Source organism: Vulpes lagopus, chromosome 19 (genome assembly GCF_018345385.1).
Source record: "Vulpes lagopus strain Blue_001 chromosome 19, ASM1834538v1, whole genome shotgun sequence".
In the NCBI taxonomy this organism is placed as follows: domain Eukaryota; kingdom Metazoa; phylum Chordata; class Mammalia; order Carnivora; family Canidae; genus Vulpes; species Vulpes lagopus.
The window spans coordinates 46,705,595-46,729,930 of NC_054842.1; the positions used below are offsets into that span (position 1 = coordinate 46,705,595).

At 41.8% G+C, this 24,336-nt stretch overlaps 2 protein-coding genes across 2 annotated transcripts in view; one reads left to right on the forward strand and one right to left on the reverse strand.

Annotated features, from left to right (window-relative positions):
• MED12L (mediator complex subunit 12L) overlaps nt 1–17,938 on the forward strand; it is a 325,697-nt gene extending 307,759 nt beyond the window's left edge. The window contains exons 44-45 of the mRNA XM_041734039.1: nt 10,672–10,753; nt 14,012–17,938. Of these exons, the coding sequence (XP_041589973.1) occupies nt 10,672–10,753; nt 14,012–14,064 (135 nt within the window). The 3' untranslated portion in view covers nt 14,065–17,938. The remainder of the gene's footprint in view (nt 1–10,671; nt 10,754–14,011) is intronic.
• Nucleotides 17,818–24,336, reverse strand: part of IGSF10 (immunoglobulin superfamily member 10) — a 55,783-nt gene continuing 49,264 nt past the window's right edge. The window contains exons 5-6 of the mRNA XM_041734038.1: nt 23,419–24,319; nt 17,818–19,889 (exon numbers count right to left, since the gene is read on the reverse strand). Coding sequence (XP_041589972.1) covers nt 17,978–19,889; nt 23,419–24,319 — 2,813 coding nt within the window. The 3' untranslated portion in view covers nt 17,818–17,977. The remainder of the gene's footprint in view (nt 19,890–23,418; nt 24,320–24,336) is intronic.

Sequence of the window (24,336 nt, forward strand, 5' to 3'; positions counted from 1 at the left end):
CAACCGCTGAGCCACCCAGGCATTCCCCACCCCCTTTTTAAATATATCTGTGACATTTATCGCAATCTATCTTAAAAATCCTTTCTCAAGTAGAGGCAGTATAGGAGCATCCACAGGCAGCCTACATTCTTCATCATCAGAGGTGTATTAGCAGGGATTGGCTGACTTACAAATGTTGTAGAAGGGTCTCCTTGGGATGGGTTCTGCTTCGCCCTAGCGTCTCACCCAAGAGCAAGATGTAACTCAAGCTAACAGAAGAATTAAAGAATAATACAAAGAATTATCATAATTTCTCTTTCTAAATTCACTAAAATATTTTTTGTCACATTTGCTTTATTATTCTTTCTACATACACACACACACACACACACACACACACACACTGATATGTACATATGAGTAAGTTGCAGACTCATGCCTCTTTAGTCCAAGTACTTCACTGTGGTCTTTTAGGAACAAGGGTACTTTCTTACAAAAACTTGGTGCAATCATTAAAATCAGTTAATCTGATGTGAATACAGTACTGCAATCTATACATCTTTTGCAAATGGTACCAATTGCACCAGTAATTTTCCTTTTTGCAGTTTTTTTTTTTTTTTTTTTTTCTGGTCTAGGATCACACTTTGCTTTCATGTCTTTTTACTTAGCTTTAATCTGGAACAATTCTGCAGCCCCTTTTTGTCTTTGTGTTTTTTGTTTTTTGTTTTTTTCATGACAGTGACATTTTGAGGTTTGTAGAATTTTTAGAGTGTAACTCAGTTTTTGATTTGTCTGATGTTTCCTCATGATTAGATTCAGATCATGCACTTCTGGCAGGAGTATCACAGAGGTGATGTATCTTTCTCAGGTATCACATTAGGATATACATTATTGGTGTCATTACATCAGTCTTTTTCTTTAGGTGTTATGGTAGATTTCTCCACCCTAAGCGTATTGATTTTTCTTTTGTAACTAATGAATAATTTATGGGGATAGCTTGATACAATCTAAGTGTTTTTTTACTCATGGGCTTTTACTCGCTAGTGTTAGCCTTTGTTAAATTAATCTTGCTCCAATTCAGTTTTGCTATGCTGGTGGAGAAATAATGATTAACTAGCTCCAGTATTTTTTCTGTATTTAACGGTTGGTATTCTATTTAAGGAAGATCTTTCCCTTCTTTCCCTATTTGTCTATCTATGTCTCCCTAAGTTGTATTTTATATATGAAGGCTACCATTTGACTCTTTTTAAATTTAATTAAATTTAATGTTATTTTATTTTATTTATTTTATATTTTATTTGGAGAAAGAGAGAGACACACACATACACACAGGTGGAGGGGAAGCGGGGAGAGAGGATCCTAAGCAGGCTCCATGCCCAGCGTGGAGCCTGACATGGGCTCGATTTCACAACTCTGAGATCATGATCTCAGCAGAAATCAAGAGTCAGGTTGCTTAACTGAGAAAGGCACCCCACTGACTCTTATATTTGAAACATTCAGCTACTAGGGTTGAGTTTAGATTCTTTCTCCCACTTCATCCGGTATTCCACAGTCACATTAGGCATCTACTAGATCACATTAGCCAATTTAGATATTCACTTTCCACCCAATAGGTTACTCTATCAGCTAGTAAAAAAGCTTAAAGTAGTCCTGTTCTTTTGTTTCTTTATAGAAGAAAACTTTCCAGAGATATTTTGACAGAAAACCAAGAAATGAATGATAACGTATCTGCAGATGATGTCATGTTGAGTGTTTGGGATATTCGATGTTGACATGGCAAAGTTTTAATTAACCTTTTTTCCTTTCTAATTTAAAACAAAGACTTCTTATGCTATAATGCTCACATGAGCAGCAGAGGCTCATGTGAAGAACTGGGAAATAACAGTAATATACCTTTTCAGAGATCCATGCAAATTCATTAATGAACACTTGATTAATAGTTGTAAGGAACTCATTTATTTAAGAATTGTAACTTCTTTGGTTAGTCATTGCTAATGAGGAAATGGCTGCATAGTATCTTGTGTGCCAATAAAGCAAATTTTAAATGTAGAACTGCTTCAGTTCCTTTTAATATATAACAGTATTGTATTGCACGTTTTAAGCTGCTTTTTAATCTTTGATTCCTATGTGTAAATAAACATGAAACATGTACATATAATTGGCTCACAAATAATAAAGTCTTATAATCTGTATTTTAAAATTTATTTCTATTCAGCCACACAGATGCATAACTGCCATCCGCAGACTGTGAATTTACTTTTCAAAAATGTTGACTTTAATATGTGGTCACATATCCTTATAAAATAGTTCATAATTTCAACCAAAAACATGACTCAATGCCTGCAATTAAGCATCTTTGTCTTTCTCTTTGGCCTTTCATCCACCTATTATTAAATACTATTTTAGTTGGTTTATAATATGACATATAGGAAATACCATAAAATATTAAATGCATAAAATTTTTTTATGCTTAGAGAATTGTGGTATATAAACACAGATGGATATTGATATCAAGGGCCTGAAATGAAATGGTTAATTTAGATAAGATTTTAAAAAAATTTTTTTTTTTTAAACTATCACAAATTTATAGGGCTGGGGTGGAAATTGTCTTTAAATTTCTTTATTATAATTTGAAGCAGATCAGCTTTTGCACAGTTAAGAATAAGAGACTCTTTCCCCATGTTCCACTAGAATGAAAGCATATCTAATGTAAGAGAATTTTATATCTTTCTATTCACCTAATAGTTTCATGAATATTTAATAAATTAATTATGTGTAAAGAATTTATGTCAAATGTATTCAATTTTGACCTCTACGACAGTTTTCAAGTTTTTAACGTAGTAGGTTATATTTTACTCACTAGCTTAAAACACATCCTAGGGATTGAGCAGATTAGTCAAAACATGGCCCATGATTTTGTGTTCATAGTAAAGTAATTTCAGAGAAATAAAAAATTAGTAAAGTAAAGTAATTTCAGAGAAATAAAAAATTTCATTACAACAGTCTTAATGGATAGTAAAATCCACAGTAGGCTTTCTCAAGTCTTTTTGATTTTCTTTTCAGCTGAAGTCTTTTTTAAAAGCTGTTTTGGAAGTATAATGACTTATTTTTATATCTAGACACTGTATTTTAATCTAGACAGCCTGTACAAAGGCAGAAATATTGTGTATATCATAGTCTTAGGATAGGCTAGGAAATTTAAAATATCACTTAGAGGAACAGAATTCAGAATTAGAAGTTAAAGACATAGTCAATGATCTTGGAATTTTACATTATTGTGGTTAGTTCTTTTTTCAGCATACGTTTATTCAGCGTACTTATATATACTTTTTAAAGTTTATTAACATAATCTACATGTTTGTAATTTTATATAGCTATGAAGTCAGTCAGCTGTTTTCCTCTGCTCTTACTTGCTTAACACCCCACCTACTGCTGAACATTGATATTGTTTCCAATTTCACAAATAATGCTGCTGGGATATTTTAATATATATTCTATTCCTAATTTTTTCTTTTCTTACAATAAAAGAAAATAGCACAAGAATAAAGTTATCTCTAATTGTTTATCTTCAGAACAGCAATAGCAGCAAACCTCAGCAATGTTAAGAAAAAGTTGTCATTCTTATAGTTTCTTAAAATTTGATATTGTTTCTTTGCTGGAGACCAAGCAGTGAGCTGGCTGTCAGTGAGAAGTCAGCTCTGACTCATTCAGAGCTCTGACTCACATGCAGTCTCAGGGGAGAAGTGGTAGTGGTTGACACAGCCACCACCCTCCCTGTGACTTGCCCAGCTGCTATCTGGTGGCATTCACCAGTCAGTTCAGCTGGTGCTTGTTTGTCGTGTACAGTAGAGCCCGGCACTGGGCCAGAGGTCATGAGCACCCTAATGAAGTGCCAAGCATGCTCCCTGCCCCCAGACAGCTTAGAATCCTAGGAAAGCATGGAACAGTGGCATGGCACGTGGGAAGCAGGGTAAGTACTAGAGAAGCTGTGTGAGTCTGCAAGGGCTCCTGTTGTTGCAAAGCACCTGCACCCTGGGGTGCTTAACCAACAGAAACGTGTTACCTCACAGTTCTGGAGGCTGGGAATCCAAGATCAAGGTGTGAGCAGCAGAGTTGGTTCCTTCCAGGGGCCAGGAGGGAGAGATCCGCTCCAGGCCACTCCCCCTAGCTTCTAGAGGTTTGCTGGTGGTCTTTCCATTCTTCGGCTCATAGAAACACACATGATCTCTACCTTCATCCTCTCATGAGGTTATGTGTGCTTGGGCCCGGTTTTCAAGGACACCAGGCACATTGGATCAGGTCCTATCTTGATGACTTCATTTTAATTTGATTACTTCTGTAAGGACTCTATCTCCAAATAAGATCAGTTTGGAGGTACTGGGGGTTGGGATGCCAACAAAGCTTTTTGGGACAACATAATTCAACCTGTAGCAGCAGAGGTCAGGAAGAGTAGAAGCTCAGGAAGCCTTGTTGGAGGAGACTGAATGCAGTGGACCTGGAAAGGCAGTAGGATTCTTTTTTCAAGTGCTCTTTGTCCTCGTTGGCAGCAACAGCTGGAACATGTGGCACTTGATTGTTAACACGCGTGTAGGCGGCCTGGTCCCTTCTATAAGAGTAGAACCTATGAGTCAAAGTAACTTAGAATGGAAATTGCTGCTTTTTCAAAAAGCATCATCAGAAAACAGAGCATTTCTGTGAAAAGAGGAAGAAAGTGTTCAAAGGTCCATGCTTACAAATTAAATGTGGTGTCAGCTTAATATCCTTGCCTGTGTTGTCATTTGCTTACTTAAGTCATTTGCTTACTTGTCTCTGATGAAAGAGCATCTGGAAGGAAACACTAGGCACCCTTGCTGGAAAAGTATATTTGGCCTTTCTAGTTTTAACCTAAATTACAGTTCTTGTCTTGAAAAAAACCTTTAAAGTTTTTTAATTGTAATGATTAAATTAACTCTTCACTAAAGTTTTTAATGGGCCGTGATCTTTTCTTTAAAACTGCTTTTAGCTTTTAGGAAAACAAAGTTTCCATTATCCTGCTGTGTCCTTTCTTTTCATCTTAAATTCAGGGTGTCCTAATTGGGTGACCTGGAAAACATGCTAACAGAATACTGTAAAAAGTCGCTTTTTAAATTAATTGTGTATCACATTATGTTGAATATGATGCCTTATAAAAATATGCGTAAAGGAAGCGTAGTTACTTTAACAATTGCATTAATTTGTAGCTAAAGATTGTGTGTGAAATTGTCTTATAGTTTTCCTACAAAATTCATATGTTCCATTAAGAGAAATTGAGAAAATTGTCATCAAATGACTCTAGAATTCAAAACTAGCTAGGTAGTATTTTCCTTTTCATATGAGAAAAATTCCTTCAGAGAAATTTACTGAGCCATTATCACCTTCCTCTGCAGGAATTTGGATGTTTTAATTTTTATTTTCCCTTTTGAATGGAAAGGAGATGTAATTTATAGATGGAGGGATAGGGAAGACATTTGTGGGAGATGTCTGGTAAGAGGAAAGATAGATTTGATTTTTTTCCTCTAAAAAAACTATGTACAGATTCTTTTTAAATGGCTGCGTGCAACTTCCTAATTAAACTGCAAACAAATTCATGCCAAATACTCTGAAATCTCTTGCTGCTGGTCCTTTCTGAGTGTGCCACCTAAGTGTGTGTACTTCTGTCCAGGCGCTCAGATGAAGGGCACCGGCAGTCCTTGTGCTGGAGCTGGTACTGATAAAGGGTTGTACTCCATCCATCACAGGAACCCCTAACTGTCTGCATGCTGTCCGTGGGCAGTGCAGGTTTCAAATAAATGTTTCCTTGGTGCTTTGCCTTGTCTTTTGCTCACCAATAGTGTGATCACAGGTTTTAGGACACAGCTCTCAGGAGTCAGGAACTGTGCTTTGCTCACTTTGGTGTTCCTAGAACCCCCAAATATGCCTGGATTTGGTTAACTACTGTCAAATGACTTGTTTGTTGAATGTCATAGCAGTGAAGGAACAAAAGTCCCACACATGATCCATAAGTAAAGGAACACCCAGTTCGGAAGGCAGGAGGTGTGAACGAGATTTGAGGCAATGTGAAGGCCCACCACCAGCTCAGCAGCCCTGCGGCTGCGCAGGACCATCAGTGTCCACTGCTGCTGCAAAGAAGGGCCCAGCTTTTCTGAGAAATGATTCAGTGACATGTATTTAAATAGAAATGACTAGTCATGCTTGAGCAGGAACATTGAATATTCTTGAATAAGCACATGTTGTCAAAATAGGGATTTAGGGATCTTTGAAAATCCATCATAATCAATTTTTAAATTATTGTTTTGAGTTCAGCAGAGAACGTTCTTAGTGGAGAGTAACTACACCCTGTTGGCTAGTTGGCTGTACCTGATGGACATTGTTGAGCTCTGTGCGTTGCATTGTGGTTGCAGCAGGAGCACAGCACAGCTCCTGACCCCAAGAGGAGCAAGATCCAGAGTATTAGGGAGAGAAGCAGTTGTACACCGTATTTAATAACAAAGGATACAAGAGCAGGATACAAGAGCAGCGATTTGCTCTTCCAGTTCTGAAGGGAATAGGTAAGCACCTTTGAAGGACAAGCAGATTTTTAGGAGCTTGTGGGGTAGGATGAAGTTGGGAAAGAAGGGTTTCTAGGAGGAGAGATTAACATTTGCAGAGGCACAAAGGTGAACAAAACCGTGATCATCTCTCCTACTGATAAAGTGCAGAAAAATCTTTCCTCTTTATTTACCAGATTTAAGCATGAAAGGTTAACCATACACAGATAGTGATTTTTAGACTTATTTTACTTCTCGTAAACCTCAGTTGTCTCATGGATTGATTGACCCGTTTTGGTCAATTAGAAGTTCCAGCTTCCACTCCAGGGATGGTTCTGAAGTCTAGCCTACCATCAGGCCACTTAGGGGAACCCTTTGAAAATACAGATTTCTAGCACATTTGCCCCAGAAATTTAAATTCAGGAAGTCTGGGGTAAGAGCCTAAGAGGATGACTCTTTAAATTTCCTCTGAAGGCTTTTGCTTTTTGAGCCAGTTTTGTTGTTGTTTTGCAAGAGCTGAGTCACTTGATTTGAAATGTGGAGCTTGGTGGCACTCTCTCCTTTCCCTGGCCACAGGTGCTCCAAGGGCCCAGGGAAATTGTCAGTTGGATCTTTTACCTGCTGACATTCACATACAGGTGGAAGCAGGTTAAATCTTTTTTTTTTTTTAATTTTTTTATTATTATTTATTTATGATAGTCACAGAGAGAGAGAGAGAGAGAGAGAGAGAGAGAGACAGAGAGAGACAGGCAGAGGGAGAAGCAGGCTCCATGCACCGGGAGCCCGATGTGGGATTCGATCCCGGGTCTCCAGGATCGCGCCCTGGGCCAAAGGCAGGCGCCGAACCGCTGCACCACCCAGGGATCCCTAAATCTTTTTTTTTAAATAAATTTATTTTTTATTGGTGTTCAATTTGCCAACATGCAGAATAATACCCAGTGCTCATCCCATCCTGTGCCCCCCTCAGTGCCCGTCACCCATTCATTCCCACCCCCCGCCCTCCTCTCCTTCCACCACCCCTAGTTCGTTTCCCAGAGTTAGGAGTCTTTATGTTCTGTCTCCCTTCCTCATATTTCCCACACATTTCTACTCCATTCCCTTATATTCCCTTTCACTATTATTTATATTCCCCAAATGAATGAGAACATACACTGTTTGTCCTTCTCCGATTGACTCACTTCACTCAGCATAATACCCTCCAGTTCCATCCACGTTGAAGCAAATAGTGGGTATTTGTCATTTCTTTTTTTTTAAATTTTTTTTTATTTTTATTTATTTATGATAGTCACAGAGAGATAGAGAGAGAGGCAGAGACCAGCACCGGGAGCCCGATGTGGGATTCGATCCCAGGTCTCCAGGATCGCGCCCTGGGCCAAAGGCAGGCGCCAAACCGCTACGCCACCCAGGGATCCCGTATTTGTCATTTCTAATGTAGGTCTTCTAAGCACAACATCTCCAAAGAAACGAGAGCTTTAAATGATACACTGGACCAGATGGATTTCACAGATATCTACAAAACTTTACATCCAAACTCAACTGAATACACATTCTTCTCAAGTGCACATGGAACTTTCTCCAGAATACTCCATTAGAAGCAAGTTAAATCTTATATCCGAGTGGCCTCGAGAGAAACAGAGGCAGGAAAACTCTACAACTGAGGAGACTGGGGACTGCAAGCCGTATCCCACCACTTCCTTCCTGGGGGGCCCTAAGGGAACTGGTCCTGGTGTTTGGCCTTGGAACTCCTTCTCATTCAAAAATCACTGTGGACCCATAGAGCTTTTGTGTGTCTAATAATATTTATTCTATCAGAAATTAAAACAGAAATATTACCAATTTTACTAATATTCTAAAGTTCTCATTACATATTAACCAGAGATAACACTTTTATGAGCAATGAATGAATATGGAAATACGAGTATTTTTCAAAGGAAAAAATTCGTGAGAATGACATTGTTTACCTTTTTAGAATTTTTTTTAATGTCTAAATAGATGGAAGACATTTGTTGGAAGATCACACATTATATAGCCTCTGAAAAACTGCATTGTATACTCCTGAGACAAGGAGAGCGAGAACACCTAATGCCTTAGTATTATCATAAAAATGGTTTTAACTGTGCAGATGCCCCCAGTAATCTTGAGGTCCTCTGGAGGATACTCTTAAGGCCACCCAGCAGAGCACCCATGCCTGCCTACATGTGTGCATGCATACTCACACACCCATGCACATGGGCTTCCTATGTATTAGTTACTGCAAAGGCTCCTCAGAAAATGGACTCACCACCCTATTTCTATCCTGTGAATTACTCTCTCTGTAGCAGATTTTAAATGGACTTAAAAGAAGACAGCTAAGTATTTGAATGGATAAATGTTAAGTATTTCTGCACTGTGCACCTCAATATGTTAGTTAATTAAAGGAGAAGTTAAGATTAGACATCCTTGCAGCCCACCCCTTAGATGCTGTGATTATTTCCAAGTAAATTAGTACTTGGAAGCTAATATTCCCAATTAAAGATAGCACTGGATTGCGGTTAAGATAGGAAGCCCTGAATCCCAAAAGTGTTGTCTGAATCCCTGCCCCATTACTTCCAGAGATCACAGGCAGGTAACTGGACACTTTGGTGTCTCCGTTCCCTCAGCTGGAAAATGAGAGTAGTAGGAAAGGTCCACAATCCCTTATGTCCATTTCTAAATTCCGAACTGAATCTCGACATTTTATTTTGAAATGGAAATTTTATTTATAGCTCATTGGGTTGCAAAAGCTGACCTGAGTGGTCATCAGTCTCATCCTGCAAGACAAGGACTGGTTGTGTGTTTTGCTACAGAAATTTAGTGTTTGTGTGGTGCTGTCCTAGGCCTTGGTTGGTGGGTTTATTATGGATGTGTCGTAGTAAATCATATATGCAAGGACTTTGGATAAAGGATGGAGAATAGGTGTTACCTGGTCAGGTGTAAATGGGCTGATGTATGCAGACAATGCCTAGCACACCGCTGAGGAGCATATTTGCTTTTGTTAAGTAGGTAATATTTCCGAATAAACAGAGAAACCACTGAATAGGAAAGGAAGCACTTTTTAATTTTACTCATATTTCCTTGGGAATAAAAGGTAGAGTTTTGCTTTATTTTTCCCCCTTGATTTGGGCAATAGGAAAAACCAAAACAAAACAAAACAAAACTGGCAAGGTGCTGTTTTCCTGCTTGGTATCAGAGAAAATGGTAGCGTTGGCTGACTTCCTCCTGCATCCGATGGGAGGGCAGAGTCCCAGATGAGCCCTGGACGGAGGGGCCACTGCTCTGCCCCACGGGATTCTGTCCCTGTCCATACGGGCCGAGGCCTGCGGAGCTGAGCGCATCCTCTGGTCCGAGAACTTGCATGTTGCCAGTGAAGGTGGCGTATGAGAGTGTGATGCTAACAGCCCCCGGCGAGGGCAGATCAGAGGGTACTTGGCCCTGGGGCCTCCCCTAGAGAGGACTCTTCCATCAGGCCCTTCAAATAAATGTTACCTGGCCCCTGGAGAAGGGCATTTACAAGGGATCGGGCGCTTCAGATACTGAGCATCAGAGGCAGGGGGTGGGGGGGGGTGACCCCGGGCAGTAGTCTCTGTCCAGGTGAAGTGCTGAAGGTGTGTTGGGGGGACCCCAGGCGGTAGTCTCTGTCCAGGTGAGGTGTGAAGGTGTGTCGGGGGGACCCCGGGCGGTATCTGTGTCCAGGTGAGGTGTGAAGGTGCATCGGGGGGACCCCAGATGGTAGTTTCTGTCCAGGTGAGGTATGAGGGTGTGTCGGGGGGACCCCGGGCGGTATCTCTGTCCAGGTGAGGTGTGAAGGTGCATCGGGGGGACCCCAGGTTGTAGTCTCTGTCCAGGTGAGGTATGAAGGTGTGTCGGGGGGACCCCGGGCGGTATCTCTGTCCAGGTGAGGTGTGAAGGTGCATCGGGGGGACCCCAGGTGGTAGTCTCTGTCCAGGCAAGATGCTGAAGGTGTGTCGGGGGACCCCGGGTGGTATCTCTGTCCAGGTGAGGTGTGAAGGTGTGTCGGCGGGGACCCGGGCGGTATCTCTGTCCAAGGGAGGTGTGGAGGCGCGTGGGGGGCCCACACCTGTGACGCCGGCGCCCACTCATGCCCTCCTGTGCTCTGTTGCGATTGCAGTTCTCCAGGCAGGGCTTGCAGCAGACCCAGCAGCAGCAGCAGACGGCGGCCCTGGTGCGGCAGCTCCAGAAGCAGCTCTCCAGTAAGTCCCCTGCGCGCGGAGCACGTGGCTCCCCGGGATTAGGAACAAGCCGGCAAAACAAGGGGCGACCCCTCAAAAACTGCTCTGTCGCCTTCCTCCGGTACCATTTTCACCTGCATCGTGAGTCCAGGCTGGTTTGGTTTGTTGGGTTTGGGTTTGGAGTCTGCGCCTTCCTGCTCGCCCCGCCCACCCCCTGCCCAAAGTCCCACTGTTGGTTTTTTTTTTTTCAGTTCAGAGAAGTTGTTTTCCTCTCTGTTCCATGTGAACCTGGAAATGTCTCTTTTCATTGGGGGAGATCCCCGTGCAACCGCAGGTGCCCTTTTTAGCCCTTTAAGCTTACAGGGTTCAGAGACCAACTGGGCAGGTCCCTGAAGCCTGCAGGTGGAGGAGGGACGTGGCCCTTCAAAGCCCCTCGGGGAGGAAGGCCAGCACGTGTCCTGGTCCCTGGGGCCGTGACTGCCCCGGCCACTGCACCGTCCTCTCCCTCTGACAACCGTGCAGAGACTGCAGGCAGCAGAGCTGGGCAGTTTGTCCCCCGTAATTCCGGCTGCTATGCTGCTGTGATTTTTTTTTTTTTAATTGTGCTGCCTCTCTAGAGCGACGCCCACAACCCCACCTAGGTGCTGGCTCGGCGTGCTAGTGTGCTCCCACGAATCGAATCCCCCCCGTGGCCCAAAAGGATATTGGCCTGGGAGTTAGGAAGTCTGAATTCCAGTGCCAACTCTGTCACCATTCCCTGGATCATTTTTTTCTTTCTTTCTTTCCTTTCCTTCCTTTCTTTTTCTTTCCTTCCTTTATCTCTTCTTTCCTCTCCTTCCCTTCCCTTCCTTTTTCTTCCTTTCCTTTCCTTCCCCTTCCCATTCTTCCCTTCCCCTTCCCTTTCCCTTTCCTTCCATTTCCATTTCCCTTCCCTTCCCTTCCCTTTCCTTCCCTTCCCTTTCCCTTTCCTGCCCTTTCCTTCCCTTTCCATTTCCCTTTCCTTCCCGTTCCCTTCCCTTTCCCTTCCCCTTCCCTTCCCTTTCTCTTCCCTTTCCCTTCCCTTTAACTTCCCTTCCCCTTCCCTTCCCCCTCCCTTTCCCTTCCCTTCCCTTTCCCTTTCCCTTTCCTGCCCTTTCCTTCCCTTTCCGTTTCCTTTCCCTTCCTTTTCCCTTCCCTTTCCGTTTCCTTTCCCTTCCTTTTCCCTTCCCTTTCCTTTCCCTTTCCCTTCCCTTTTTCCTTCCCTTTCCACACACACACACACACACACACACACACACAGAGAGAGAGAGAGAGAGAGAGAGAGAGAGGGAGGGGGGGTGCAGAGATGTGGGCAGAAGGAGAAGCAGGCTCCATGTAGGGAGCCTGATGCAGGACTCGATCCCAGGACCCCGGGGTCACACCCTGAGCCGGAGGCAGGTGCTTAACCGCTGAGCCACCCATGTGCCCCAGATCATACACTTCTCTTGTCTGTGCACGGAGGAGACTAGTGGGATTGGCAGTTTCTTCTGGGTCTCAGATTGTGTGCTTGAGCTATTGCGTGAAGGCCAGCTAGTCCTAAAGACAGCGGTGGGACTCTGGGAGGATGTTGTCAGGAGGGGGCCTGTTATGACTGAGGGGTAAGTAACGGGTTTGGTCTTCACTGTCCGCCTTGGCTGCTGTCCGTATTGATTTCCTGACAGAGAGAAGGCCCCTCTTTATACCTTGTGTCTCTAACCTGCTCATAACCAAGGTCTTCTTTCCTTTAAAAATATTTCCCTCTTTTAGCCTCATTTAATTTGTTAAATCATATACATTGATTGGTCGTCTTCTCCAGCTGTTGCTTTATAGGTGTGGTCTATTAAATGTGTGGTTAAAATTTCATTGTTTTATTCAAGAGTTTATATTTCCACATAGCTAAATAGAGAATATAATTCTCTATTTAAATAGAGAATATAATTTTAAGGCAGAGACAACATGCCTATATCTTAGATTTTTTTTTTCCTAGTGTTTAGAAATAAGAACCTATGGGGATCCCTGGGTGGCACAGCGGTTTGGCGCCTGCCTTTGGCCCAGGGCGCGATCCTGGAGACCCGGGATCGAATCCCACATCGGGCTCCCGGTGCATGGAGCCTGTGTCTCCCTCTGCCTGTGTCTCTGCCTCTCTCTCTCTGTGTGACTATCATAAATAAATAAAAATTAAAAAAAAAAAAGAACCTATGACTTTTATGCACTGGCACCTATTTTGAGGGTGTATCTACTCTTATGGTTCCCAGAGCTCATGATATCCAGTTGTTTTTTTTTTTAATCCATCATTTATGGAACACTTCCTAGGACCCCCAGGCACTGTGACTTTACGTATATTAATGTACTTAATTCCTCAGCTGCCCCACACATAGGTATCACTCTTCCCATATTCTAGATGAGAAACAGCTAAAGAACAGGGACTCAGACTCATTTGCCCAGGGTCACTCAGCCGAAAGTAAAGGGCAGAGCTAGGACCTGAATTCAGATGGTCCCCCTCCAGGGCCTGCCTCTTAACCACAATATATTCTGCTCCCTTTATATTAGCAGTTACGCCAGCCCCCATTTGTTGAATATTGGCCACGACATTGAGCCGCCCATGCACAACTCCAGAGGTCTCCTTCTGTGTCCTAACCCATGTGAAGGAGCTTCTGGGTTTGCATAGCCTCCCAGAGTTGTGGAAGCAGTAGGTATTTCTAAGTCGCTGTCATTTTTTTGTGCCTGTTGGTCTTTATTTTTTCTGTGTGTGTGTGTGCGTGCGTGTGCACAAATGTGTAGGCACACACCTGAGTCAACACACATAGCCACTCTCACACGCGTCTCTCTTACATATCTAATGGCCATTTGCAAAAAAAATTATCCCATTTCACGGCACCACTCTCTCACTTTTTACAGTGCCTGTGTTAAAATCTCCGATCTGCTTCTATAGAAGTTTTGGGAACTTTCAACGTGTTACGGTTACTTAGGGTCCTCTTGTAGGTCAGTATTGGGTGGCTCCTGAGTTTAGAGACGGTGACTTCAGATGGGCCAGTTGCTCTTCCAAGGCTTTGTGCTGGCAGGTGTAGGACTCTGATGTAGAGCTGGTGTCTCTGTGGAATGAATTCAGTTACGGTACTTAGACCTCACCCCTCCGTGCTCTGGGCTAGCTCGCTCTCCCTGGCCAGTCTCTCTGTTCCCCTGTGCTTGAGGCTGGTACTGAGAGCAGCGTCGAGGGGGTAGCGTCTATCTGTGGCACAATTTTGCCTCTGCAATTTTATTTGAATTTATTTTTCTCATCAGGTAACCAGCCACAGCAAGGAGTGACTCCCTATGGGCATCCATCACACTTCTGAATCTGGAAGAGGACACGACAGAAAGTTTTATGTTTGCACTGAAAAATAGAAAATCAAATTTAACGCATCAGTCATCTTTTAGAGGTGTCCCTTTGTTCTTTCCTTTCTTTGAAGTTTTCCTATATTTTGTGCTACATTTCACTTAGAGGTATTTAAACAAAAAGAAAAAGGAGGAGGTGTGGTTTAGGGTTGTGTTTTTTTTTTTTTTTTTTTTTTAAGTTCAGCTTTGAAGTAGGTATAAAAATGTGGATCATGTGGGCCTACTCCAGGAAGAGCGTGGTACCAGATCTTTTGAAATTGGTGCTTTTTTTTGAATCTCCTAGAAAGAATGAATTAAGGCAGATTGAAAATATTTATGTATTCATTAATGATGAAGTTTGTTGTTTCCCACCCCCACCCCCCCACTCCAAACCGTGCTGGACCAAACTACTGATTTCGAAAGGCATGTCAGATCTTGACGGGGGAGGAACCCATTTATTCTGCTTTCACCTTTGATGGTGAAATGGACATGTATTTGCATTGCTCTAATTTGAAATGTTTGTAATTTCATAAGCACTTTATAAACTTTGTTCTTATTTATGTAGGGATTTTTCTTTGCTTTCGTTGTGGTCAAAAGGTGCTGAAACAGATTGTTGCTTAGTACTTAAACTTCTTAGACCAAGAACTTAAACCAAGGCTTCTATGAGAGCCACCCTCAGATATGTGGAAGCCTCTTAGAAGTAGCCGTACTCGAATTTGCTTTCAGTGGCAAGAGCATCGACCAGAGTCTTTGTGAAGGTCCAACGTGTACATTCTAAAGGCCCGAACGAACCACCGTGGAATTGTTCTGATTATTTATTGCCAGATTTGGCAAAACAGACTCTTGGTTCTCCTGAACCTTATGCCAACTAGAGAAAAAAAAACAATCTTGCATCTGGCCTGAGACTCTGCAGCGCTCACACTGGACGTGGTCTCCAGAGAATCTGGCCCCCGAGTCCAGAAGGCTCTGGTTTTCCTAAAGATGTATGTGCTGTTTATTTTGTATGGTAAGTATTTGCTATTTTGAATTTAATTATTAATGTTGGTGTCAGTCTTGGTTGTGTATTGCATATACTGTATTTATAAATTGGTGCAAAAAGCACAAGTAAATTATACATCAAATTTATTATAAAGAAATAGTAACTATTTTAACTTTGTTCAAGTATGTGGTAATTTGCTCCTATTAGAGTAAAAAAGAAAAATACAGTAAATTATTATCCGTTTGTGTAACTTAAGAGTATTCCATATAATATTTTTTTAGATTTAGATGCATAAAATTTTGAATGTGAAAATTGCAGGGCATTTTAAAACATGTGGGGGATATTTTCCCATGTTTTGTGTTAACTCATTTTCTTTTTTCTTTTGCCATATGATTTTACATGTAATGTAGTTGAGCAGACTGTGAATAGATTTGTCTATAATGAGCAAAACCACGTAGAACTACTTTTCTAAAATGTAGCTAGTACAACCTGAGATCATTTCTTTTGCAAATCATTATATAAATAATTTATATCTTCCTAGGTGAGTTACTCATTGCAAAGTTTGACTCATGCAAATGACCTCAGATACATGTCCGCTTACTTTGCTGTGGCAACATCCATGTGAACTGCTTTGTACACTGTGAAATCTTTCACTCCAGCCTGCTCATTTCATGTTTACTCTGGGCTGGACAAGACTTTGCCAAAACATTAAAGACCATTCTTTTTCACTAAATTAACATACTCTATCTGCTTTCAGAAGACAAATCTTTACATTTCAGCTGGTTTTTGTATATCAGGTTTTGGGTTTTTCCTCTTGAGAATCATACTTTAGAGTCCATGAAGTTATTTTTCTTCCAAGTAATATATCCATATAATGATTGCCTTGGCAAAACAACCGAAATATGAATGTTGTGCCTAGTGAGTGAGTCCTGTCCCGTCCTGGTTTCCTTTTCAAGAATTATTGGTATTTAAAATGCCAGTTTTCAGTTTGAACCGTATATTTTTATAGCTCAGCATCGCAAACAGCAGTAATATTGTTTCAAGAATGAGTGTTATAATTGCATAGCATTCGTATGCACTTTATATTTTGCATAAGTTAGTGAAATTAATTTATTAATGATCATTTTGCACATGAAAGCTGTGGGGTATACCTTTTTTTTCTTGTTGTGTCCTTTTCTTTTCAGGTGACAAAGCTAAGTCATGGTAAGGCCCCATAATTCAGATTCTATGGAAAGTTGAGGAAAAACCTAGGACTGGCTTACCCCTGTGCGTTATAAAGAGAACTGGAATTTTTAAGCTAGTTTTATTTAGCATATTTCCTTCCGCGTAAATCCCACATCCTTAGAAGTTTCTTTCTTAGCAAGTGCATTAATTTGCATTAAAATGATCACCAGGGAAAGCCCTATCCTTTGACAGAAACTGGTAGTTTACTCTGTAAAATAGGAAGTTATCCTAGGATAAGATGGTGACCTCCCTTCCCCTTAAAAATAAGACTTGGAAATTGAATGTAATTGGGCAATCAGAGTCCCTTAGACATACCAGTTTACACTCTAGTCTGATTCCTAATAACTTCCATTTGTCATTTTTATTTACTCCTCTTGGCCCAGAAACAGGAGGAGACCACAGTGAGAATGAGTATCCTTCGACCTCCTGTGGCCATAGGGTACCAGCGTCAGAGATAGGAGCAGTCAGGTCACCTCTCAGGTGGAGTCATCTGAAAGTTGGTGTGATGACAACACAATGAAGTAAGCTCCCCTATGTCTGAAATCATCAGCAGGGGCTAATATAGTTCTGTTTTGTGTGCTGAGATATCTGAGCAAGACCTATGGCATGTTCTTTTTTTCTCCACTTTAAATAACTGGCAAATAATTGAATAAATTCTGGATACGTTACACTGGAACCTCCCAACCTCCAGAATTAGAAAAGATGAATCATAATATCCCCCCAAATCAATTCACATTGAATTACAAAAAAGCAACATTTTGTGTAGGTTTTATCAAATTTTAAGTACAATGAAACTTCATCATATGTATTTGTATATCAGATCTGGATTTTCCCCTTTTCCTCTCCCATAAAGGAGTATCACTTAATGAAATAACATGTTCATAAAGCAGTGGTTCCTCCTCAGAATATTTTCCTTATAAAGAGCTCCAAAGCAAAGAGGGCTGTGTTAGATTTTGAAATGATAAAGAAGTTTCATTGTATTTTTGAGGCTTTTTAATGAGTTTCGGTAGCAAAGTAAGCAACCCCCTTTTCACTTTTAATGACGTGTAGGTGTTAAGTTGCTTTTTACACGTGGAAAAGTTAGCCTGCATTTATTTTAAATGTAGGGATTAAAACATTTTTGTATTCCACATCAATGAAAATTTTCAGTGTACACAAAATAGGGAACAAAAATGAAAACCATTCAGAACCTACTTTCTCTAGGTTTTACTAAAATATTTCTAAACCAGCCACAGAATATCTATACGTCAGAATGGTAAATTTACAATCAAGACTGCAAATTTAATCTTTTCCATTGTCTCTCTTCTCAAGAAGTGCCATGCTTGTAACATTGATAGAAGTTGGACACTAGGCAACTGTTAGTGAAAGAAAAAAGTCCATTCTTAAGAATTCAGATACATTCGCCATTTGTCATTTTATGGTGGACAGTTTTACCTTAATGTTCATTGTTCTTTGTTGGCAAAATAAAAGTGCCTTAAGTTAAAAGTTTGTTTGGAGATCAATTAACAAAATCATTATCAGTCATATTGCATTTATTTACAAGTCTTTTTTTTTTTTTTTGCATGTCCATGATAAATTTAATATTGTAAATGTACTCAAATTCATTTACATGCCTCTGGCTGCCTTTGATTAAACTTCTTCCAAAAAATAAACTCTGTCCAGATGTTGACTTTGTTCGATTTTATTTCATGTCAGATCACCTGAACGTAAGTTGTTGCATAATCGCTACCAAGTGAGTTCCTTGCTGTGCATTTGTAGATCCCAGAATCTGAAGTTTGGGGATTCTGAATGATGAGGGTACCACGGGGGTGAAAAGGCTCAGGTCCCCGAGCCCCCCCACTCTTATTTGGCATGGAGAGCGAGGAGTGGTCTGGCCTCTCCCATGTGATTTCTGGCTTGGGGATTCCCAGGGCCATACACCGGAGCTGAACGGCGGCTCCTGTCCTTGTGAGAATGCTCCTGGGTAGGCGATTTGTAATTCGGGGTGGGTAGGCTACAACCATTACTGGGACAGTAATCAGTGCGTGGCCGACGCTATTTTGAGCCGTACAAATATAGTTTCCCCTGTCATAGGCTGTTGCTTCTTTAATGACTAAGGTCCCATTTTCATGCAGTGTGTACTTCTCACTACTTTGAGGCCTATCTATTATATACCCGCTTGGTGTAGTCCATTTGATGTTCGGCTTAGGGCTCCCATCAGACACACAGTGCAGTGAGAGAGAGTCTCCACTGATACAGTACACTGTTCCTAGTGCATAAGTAAGAATAACCGGCTTCTGGCCAATTTCTAGCACAATTAATTTTTCAATGTAGCCAACTTTATTTCTTGCTGCACACCGGTATTTTCCAGCATCATCCCGAGTGGTCTTGGCAATGATAAAAGACCCATTGTTTGCTATCATATACTGAGAAATTTGTGGTTCGTTGGGAAATCTTGTGCCATTTGGTAAAATCCAGATTATTTCGGGTGGTGGGTTTCCATCAACAGAACAGTTCAATGCTGTGGACTTCCCAAGCCGGGCAACAATTTTTTCATTAAATGGATTTCTGAATGTTGGTCGTCTTAGCATCTCCAGTACTTGTAACTGTACCACCAGCACGCTCTCGCCTCCTTCGTTCCGAGCCACACAGATAAAATCTGCTGAATCTGAAAACCTCACGTTCCTAATTTCCAAGGTTCCGTTCTTATGGACTGTGATTCTGCTCCCATAGTAGGGGGCTGTGAGGAAAATATTGTCTGGCATGATCCACATGATTTGAGGAGCCGGTGTTCCTTCGGCCCTGCAGTCAAAGTGTTTTTTGGAATGCCTCACGGCTGTGGCTTTAATGACCGTCTTGTTTGTGTACAGACCGTTAATTAATGGAGGTTTGGAGACAACATCCAGTTTGTACATTTTGGTGTCATCCCCACTGGGATTTCGGGCCACACATACATACTCCCCGGAATCGAGCAGTTTCACCTTGTGGATGGACAAAGACCCGTTGGCATGAAACGTGTACCTGTCTTTAGAGAATGAAATCATGTCATGAGAAGGCAGCAACCAAAATATCTTTGGTTTGGGTTCACCAACAACCTCACAGTCAAGGACAACTGTGTCTCCAGCTTTGATTCTCGTGTTGGTCTTGTAACCTTGCCTGATCCGTGGGGCCGCTGTGATCACTGTCAGGTGGACCTTCATTTCATCCTTCCCCAGAGTGTTCTGGGCGTAGCAGGTGTAATCTCCTTCCTCCGCAATCCCAACTTTGTTGAAGTACAAGGTTCCATTGTCAAAAAGGGTATACCTCCTGGGCCCGCGGCCACTGTCATCGGCTTGCATTGCATTGTTGATCATCGTCCCGTCAGGCAAACTCCAAGATATCTCAGGCACTGGGGAGCCAGAAGCCTCGCAGTCCACTTGGAAATCTTTCCCATGAAATACTTGCTTTTTAAAATGTTGCTTGTGATCAATTTTGGCCGGTTTCAGCCGTAGGCTCACGTGCATCAGTATCAGATCGTCCCCCATTCTGTTTCTGGCCACACACAAGTAGTCTCCTCCGTCTTTTTCTGTGATCGATCCAATAAACAAGGATCCATTTGGGTAGACATGGATGCGGCTGCCCATCCTAAGGGGAGAAGAGACAGATTGGAGTGTGCAGCTATTAGCGAGGGGTGAGGAGAGTTGTCCTTATTTCCATAGTATTAACTTTTTTTTAAAGGTTTTATCTATTCATGAGAGAGAGAGAAGAGGGGGCAGAGACCTAGGCAGAGGGAGAAGCAGGCTCCCTGTGGGGAGCAGATGTGGGACTCGATCCCAGGACCCCGGGGTCACGACCGGAGCCAAAGGCAGATGCTCAACTGCTGAGCCACCCAGGTGCCCCCACATAGGATTAGCTTTCTGGACATTTTCTTTAAAATGTTGCAATAAAATTAAAATCCGTGCTAGCTTATTTACGGCCTCCTAAGCCATTTCCTGAGAGAGAAAATTATCTAACTGAACAGTTGAAATGAGACTCCTTTACAAAGTTGATTTGAAAGATAAAAACGCTGCGACTGCTAGAAATATGGGATGCCTTAGACACAGGACTTCCTTGACCATTTTACATATCGAATGATTGTTCTGTGATAGGTCAGTAAAGAACTTTCATGCCTACTTGGCTCAGAGAAGATGCCAGATCATATTTTTCAAATAGATTAGCAAAAAAAAAAAAAAAATTGAAGTTATTTGACTATAAAGTAAGTTCTCCTTTGCGATGAAGAGAGAAAATGCCAATTTTCTTTCTGCTGAGAAGCCTGCCGTTGCATCGTTGTGGGGCCGCCGGAAAGTGGCTCGTCTCTGCTTTTGTGGAACCGTGTTCAACACTGGTTTTCCTCCCTGAAGTTATTGCGCAACATGCCATTACCACAGTGGGCCACCAGATGGCACGGCTTTCCTAATAAAACCAAATTTAGCTTTTCCGAAAGACCAGTGGAGATGGAATTGGTGCTAAAAACGGGATCGAGAACGTCTATATACCTTTTTCTTCTAAGTTTTTTTTTGGCAATGTGCTAAGGAGGTGGGTGAAACTGGGAAGTGTGGGCAACCTTTTGTGGCATAGCCGCGAACCGAGTCAAACAGCCCAAGTCACTTTTCATATTTCAGCAAACAAGAAGTATAGAGAACACTGCAGTACATTGCAAAAGGTACTGTTATTTTTAAATCTTTAAGTGGTTCCCCACTATACAGCCAGAAATACTTTATTTGGAGAGCCTGAGTATATATAGATTTTTAGGTAGCCTTAGTAACTTGCTTCAGGTCACAGCGCTGGTTCTCAAACTCCTCTATCATTTCACCATGCTACTCTACCACCCGACGTTCTTTCCCAATGCTTTATAAAAGGCTGATTCTCCAACTTTGACACGTATAGAAAAATCATTTACAGAGTATAAAATGAGTCCTACCTCCAGAATTTGACTTAATCGGTGTGGAGTGTGGCCTAAGCATCAGGATTCTCAGTTTCCCAGTAATTTCTGTGTGCAGCCAACTCAGAACCACTGCTCTCAATCTTGGCTTTCAGAAACAATTCTTTCATACTCTGCATCAGAATCACATGCTGCCTGCCTGATTTAAAATGCATATTTCCTGGCTTCACTTTTCAGAGATTCTGATTCACTGGATCTGGCCAAGGATCTGGGAACCCAGTGAGTAACAGATGTCCCAGGTGACCGTGACTCTTATGAACAGTAAAGTTTGAGGATTAGTCCCAAATGTTAGCAGGCAATAAAATGACCTGGAAGGCTTTTAAGAACAAGGATTGCTTGTTAAAAAAAAAAAAATCAGTTTCTGACTCACCAAGTTCTCAGGCAATGCTGATGCTACTGGCAGGGGGCCTGCATCCTTTGAAAACCATTGATTTAGAGTGACCTTGTCCTGCCCCAAATTCTGATTCATGTGGCAGTTGTAATGTATAAGAAGATACCATCGCTGTTTCTTTTTATAAAGTAATATTTTTAAAAGAAGATGTACTTTTCAAAGCACAGTGTTCCCGTAGTATGAGAAATAGAGGTCTTTATGAAGATTAATGCGCCAGGAAGCATCTGTAGTCCTTCTAAAGCAATGCTTCTCAGACTTTATTGAGCATGTAATTCATCTAGGTATCTTTTTTAAAGTGCAGATTCTGATTCAGCAAGTCTAGGGGGGGACCTGTGGTTCTGTTCTTGTAACGAGCTCTTAGATCATGAAGAGCAAGGTTCTGAAGAAAAGGAAACCATTCTGTGCTGAAACATAGGTCATACATGTCAAAAGTACTGGAGATAGGCTGGTGATGCCCTGAGTCTGAGACCATCTAAAAACCCAGAAAATGCTTTTTGGTTCAGATGACAAGTTGGCTTTAAAGAAGGTAAAAGGGTTTTGCTTATTTTGGTCATGGTGGAGTAGACTCAGATAAACATAGCTATAATGGGTGTTTTCTCATTTTTAGAACCTAAAATTGAAACTTTAGAAGCTAAAAAGTAGAAACAGTAAGGGCTTTTTTTTTTTCTTCTTGCAATAAATTGCCCCTTTTATTAGTTGCTACATGTAAAGCTTCTAAGTAAAGAATATTGTCGCTTTTTTGAGGTCAGTGGCAAAATAATAATGGAGGTGTTCAGTTAGCAAAAGAGTTGAATTTCATTATAAAAGAAAAAAAATGCCAGTACCTCTGGTGGGCCCATGGTAGCATCTGTGATCTTTATTTTTTAAGACTTATTTGAGAGAGTGCACAAGTTGGGGGGGAGAGGCAGAGAGAGAACCTCAAGCAGACTCCCCACTGAGTGCAGAGCCTGAGGCAGGGGACCCCAAGACCCTGACAACGAGCAGAAATCAAGAGTCAGGCTCAACTGACCAAGCCACCTAGGCACCCCATCTGTAATCTTTACACACTCTGCTGCTGCTTCCACAATTTGAACAATCTGTGTCCCATAAATACTTCCCGAAAACAAAATATAAAGAATTACTTAATTTCCTTGCTGTTTACTGCTGAAGGATCTGTTGGGCTACTTGATAAAGGTTTATTCTGAGATACTAATAATGTTTTAGAACACTCTCCCAACTTCCTTTGGGTTAAAATTTTAAAGACATTTAAAATTTTTTTTCATGCCGCTTGATAAAAAGATTTTCATTTTCCAAAATTGACTTAACTAAATCCAGCAAATGTTTTAGAACTTTTCCTTAACACCCTAAATTTTGAACTTTGTTATTCACATCACATCGGTAATGCCTTCTCTACTTCTTGCATTGTGGCTGTTACCTGGGTAGTGGAAATTGTATTCAAAATCACACAAAACCTTGATCGCATTAGAAAGTCCCTCCTCTTTTTAGAGAAATTAGATACCTTTACACAGCTACCATTTTAAAACTGCCACAAGTATGAGAGCCAATGAAATTGTTAATTTGCATTTCACTATGTAAATTCAGTAAGAATTGAATAGCTGGCCCTTAGAGTTAAGCATGTAAGAAGCTTCATTTTTATATATTAACCTTGAAAGGATTAGGTCTCTTTAGAAAGTTGCTTGTACCTGCAGAGTCTGTGAGCTCTCCAAATCTGCTGCTAGCCTCGCAGTATCACTTTTTCCATTTCAGAAATTATAACACTAAATAGATAAAGAAGACAATCTCAACACAAAGGTATGGTTTACCTGTGCCACTGGTCAACAACAGCCTTGGATGGTAGCCTCCAGATTATTTTGGGTTTGGGTTCCCCAATGGCTGAGCAGTTCAGTAGTAATTTGTCCCCAAAATTCACCTCCGTCCACTTCTGAGATGCAAATTCTATCCTGGGGATGGTTTCTCGCTCTTCCACTGTAAGAATTACCACTCTTCTCTCTGAGCCAGTGGAGCTGGTAGCGATGCATTCGTAAGTGCCCCTGTCTGACGAGGCTACACTTCTTAAATGCAGAGTCCCATTTGGAAATAACAGCAACTTGGGATTTATAGACTGCAGTGGCCTCACTTCAGTGCCATCAGAGAGGACCCAATGAACACTGGGCTGAGGCGTTCCTTTGGCAGTACAGGGCAATTTCAAACTTTCACCCCAAGTCCCTACAATGACTTGCCTCTTTTGCTCTAGAATAACAGGTGGGGCTGCAATGACTTGTATTTTGACCAGCAGTGAGTCCTGGCCCGCTGAGTTGCTGGCCATGCATTTGTAAAAGCCTCGGTCATAAATGCTGAGATTGTGGAGGACCAACGTTCCGTCAGAGGTCACCAGGGCCTGCCTATTCCCCTCAGAGGATTCCGAAACCACTGTTTGGTTTGCGAGAACCCAGGAAATTGTAGGACTTGGTCTACCTTCAGCTCTGCACTTCAGCTCCACAGTGCTTCCAGAGTGGACTGTGATCTCTTTGGTGCGTCTCTCCAGGATTCTGGGGGGATAGGAGACCACAGACAATGTGACGTGAAGGCGGTCAGTGCCGAGTGGATTGGATGCAGAGCACAGGTACTGTCCGCGGTCCTGAACGTCCACGCTCTGTATGGACAGGGTGCCGTTGGGGAGCACCTGGAATCTGCTATTCTGTTTCCTTTCAGATATATCGAATCCTGATAAGAAGAAAGAA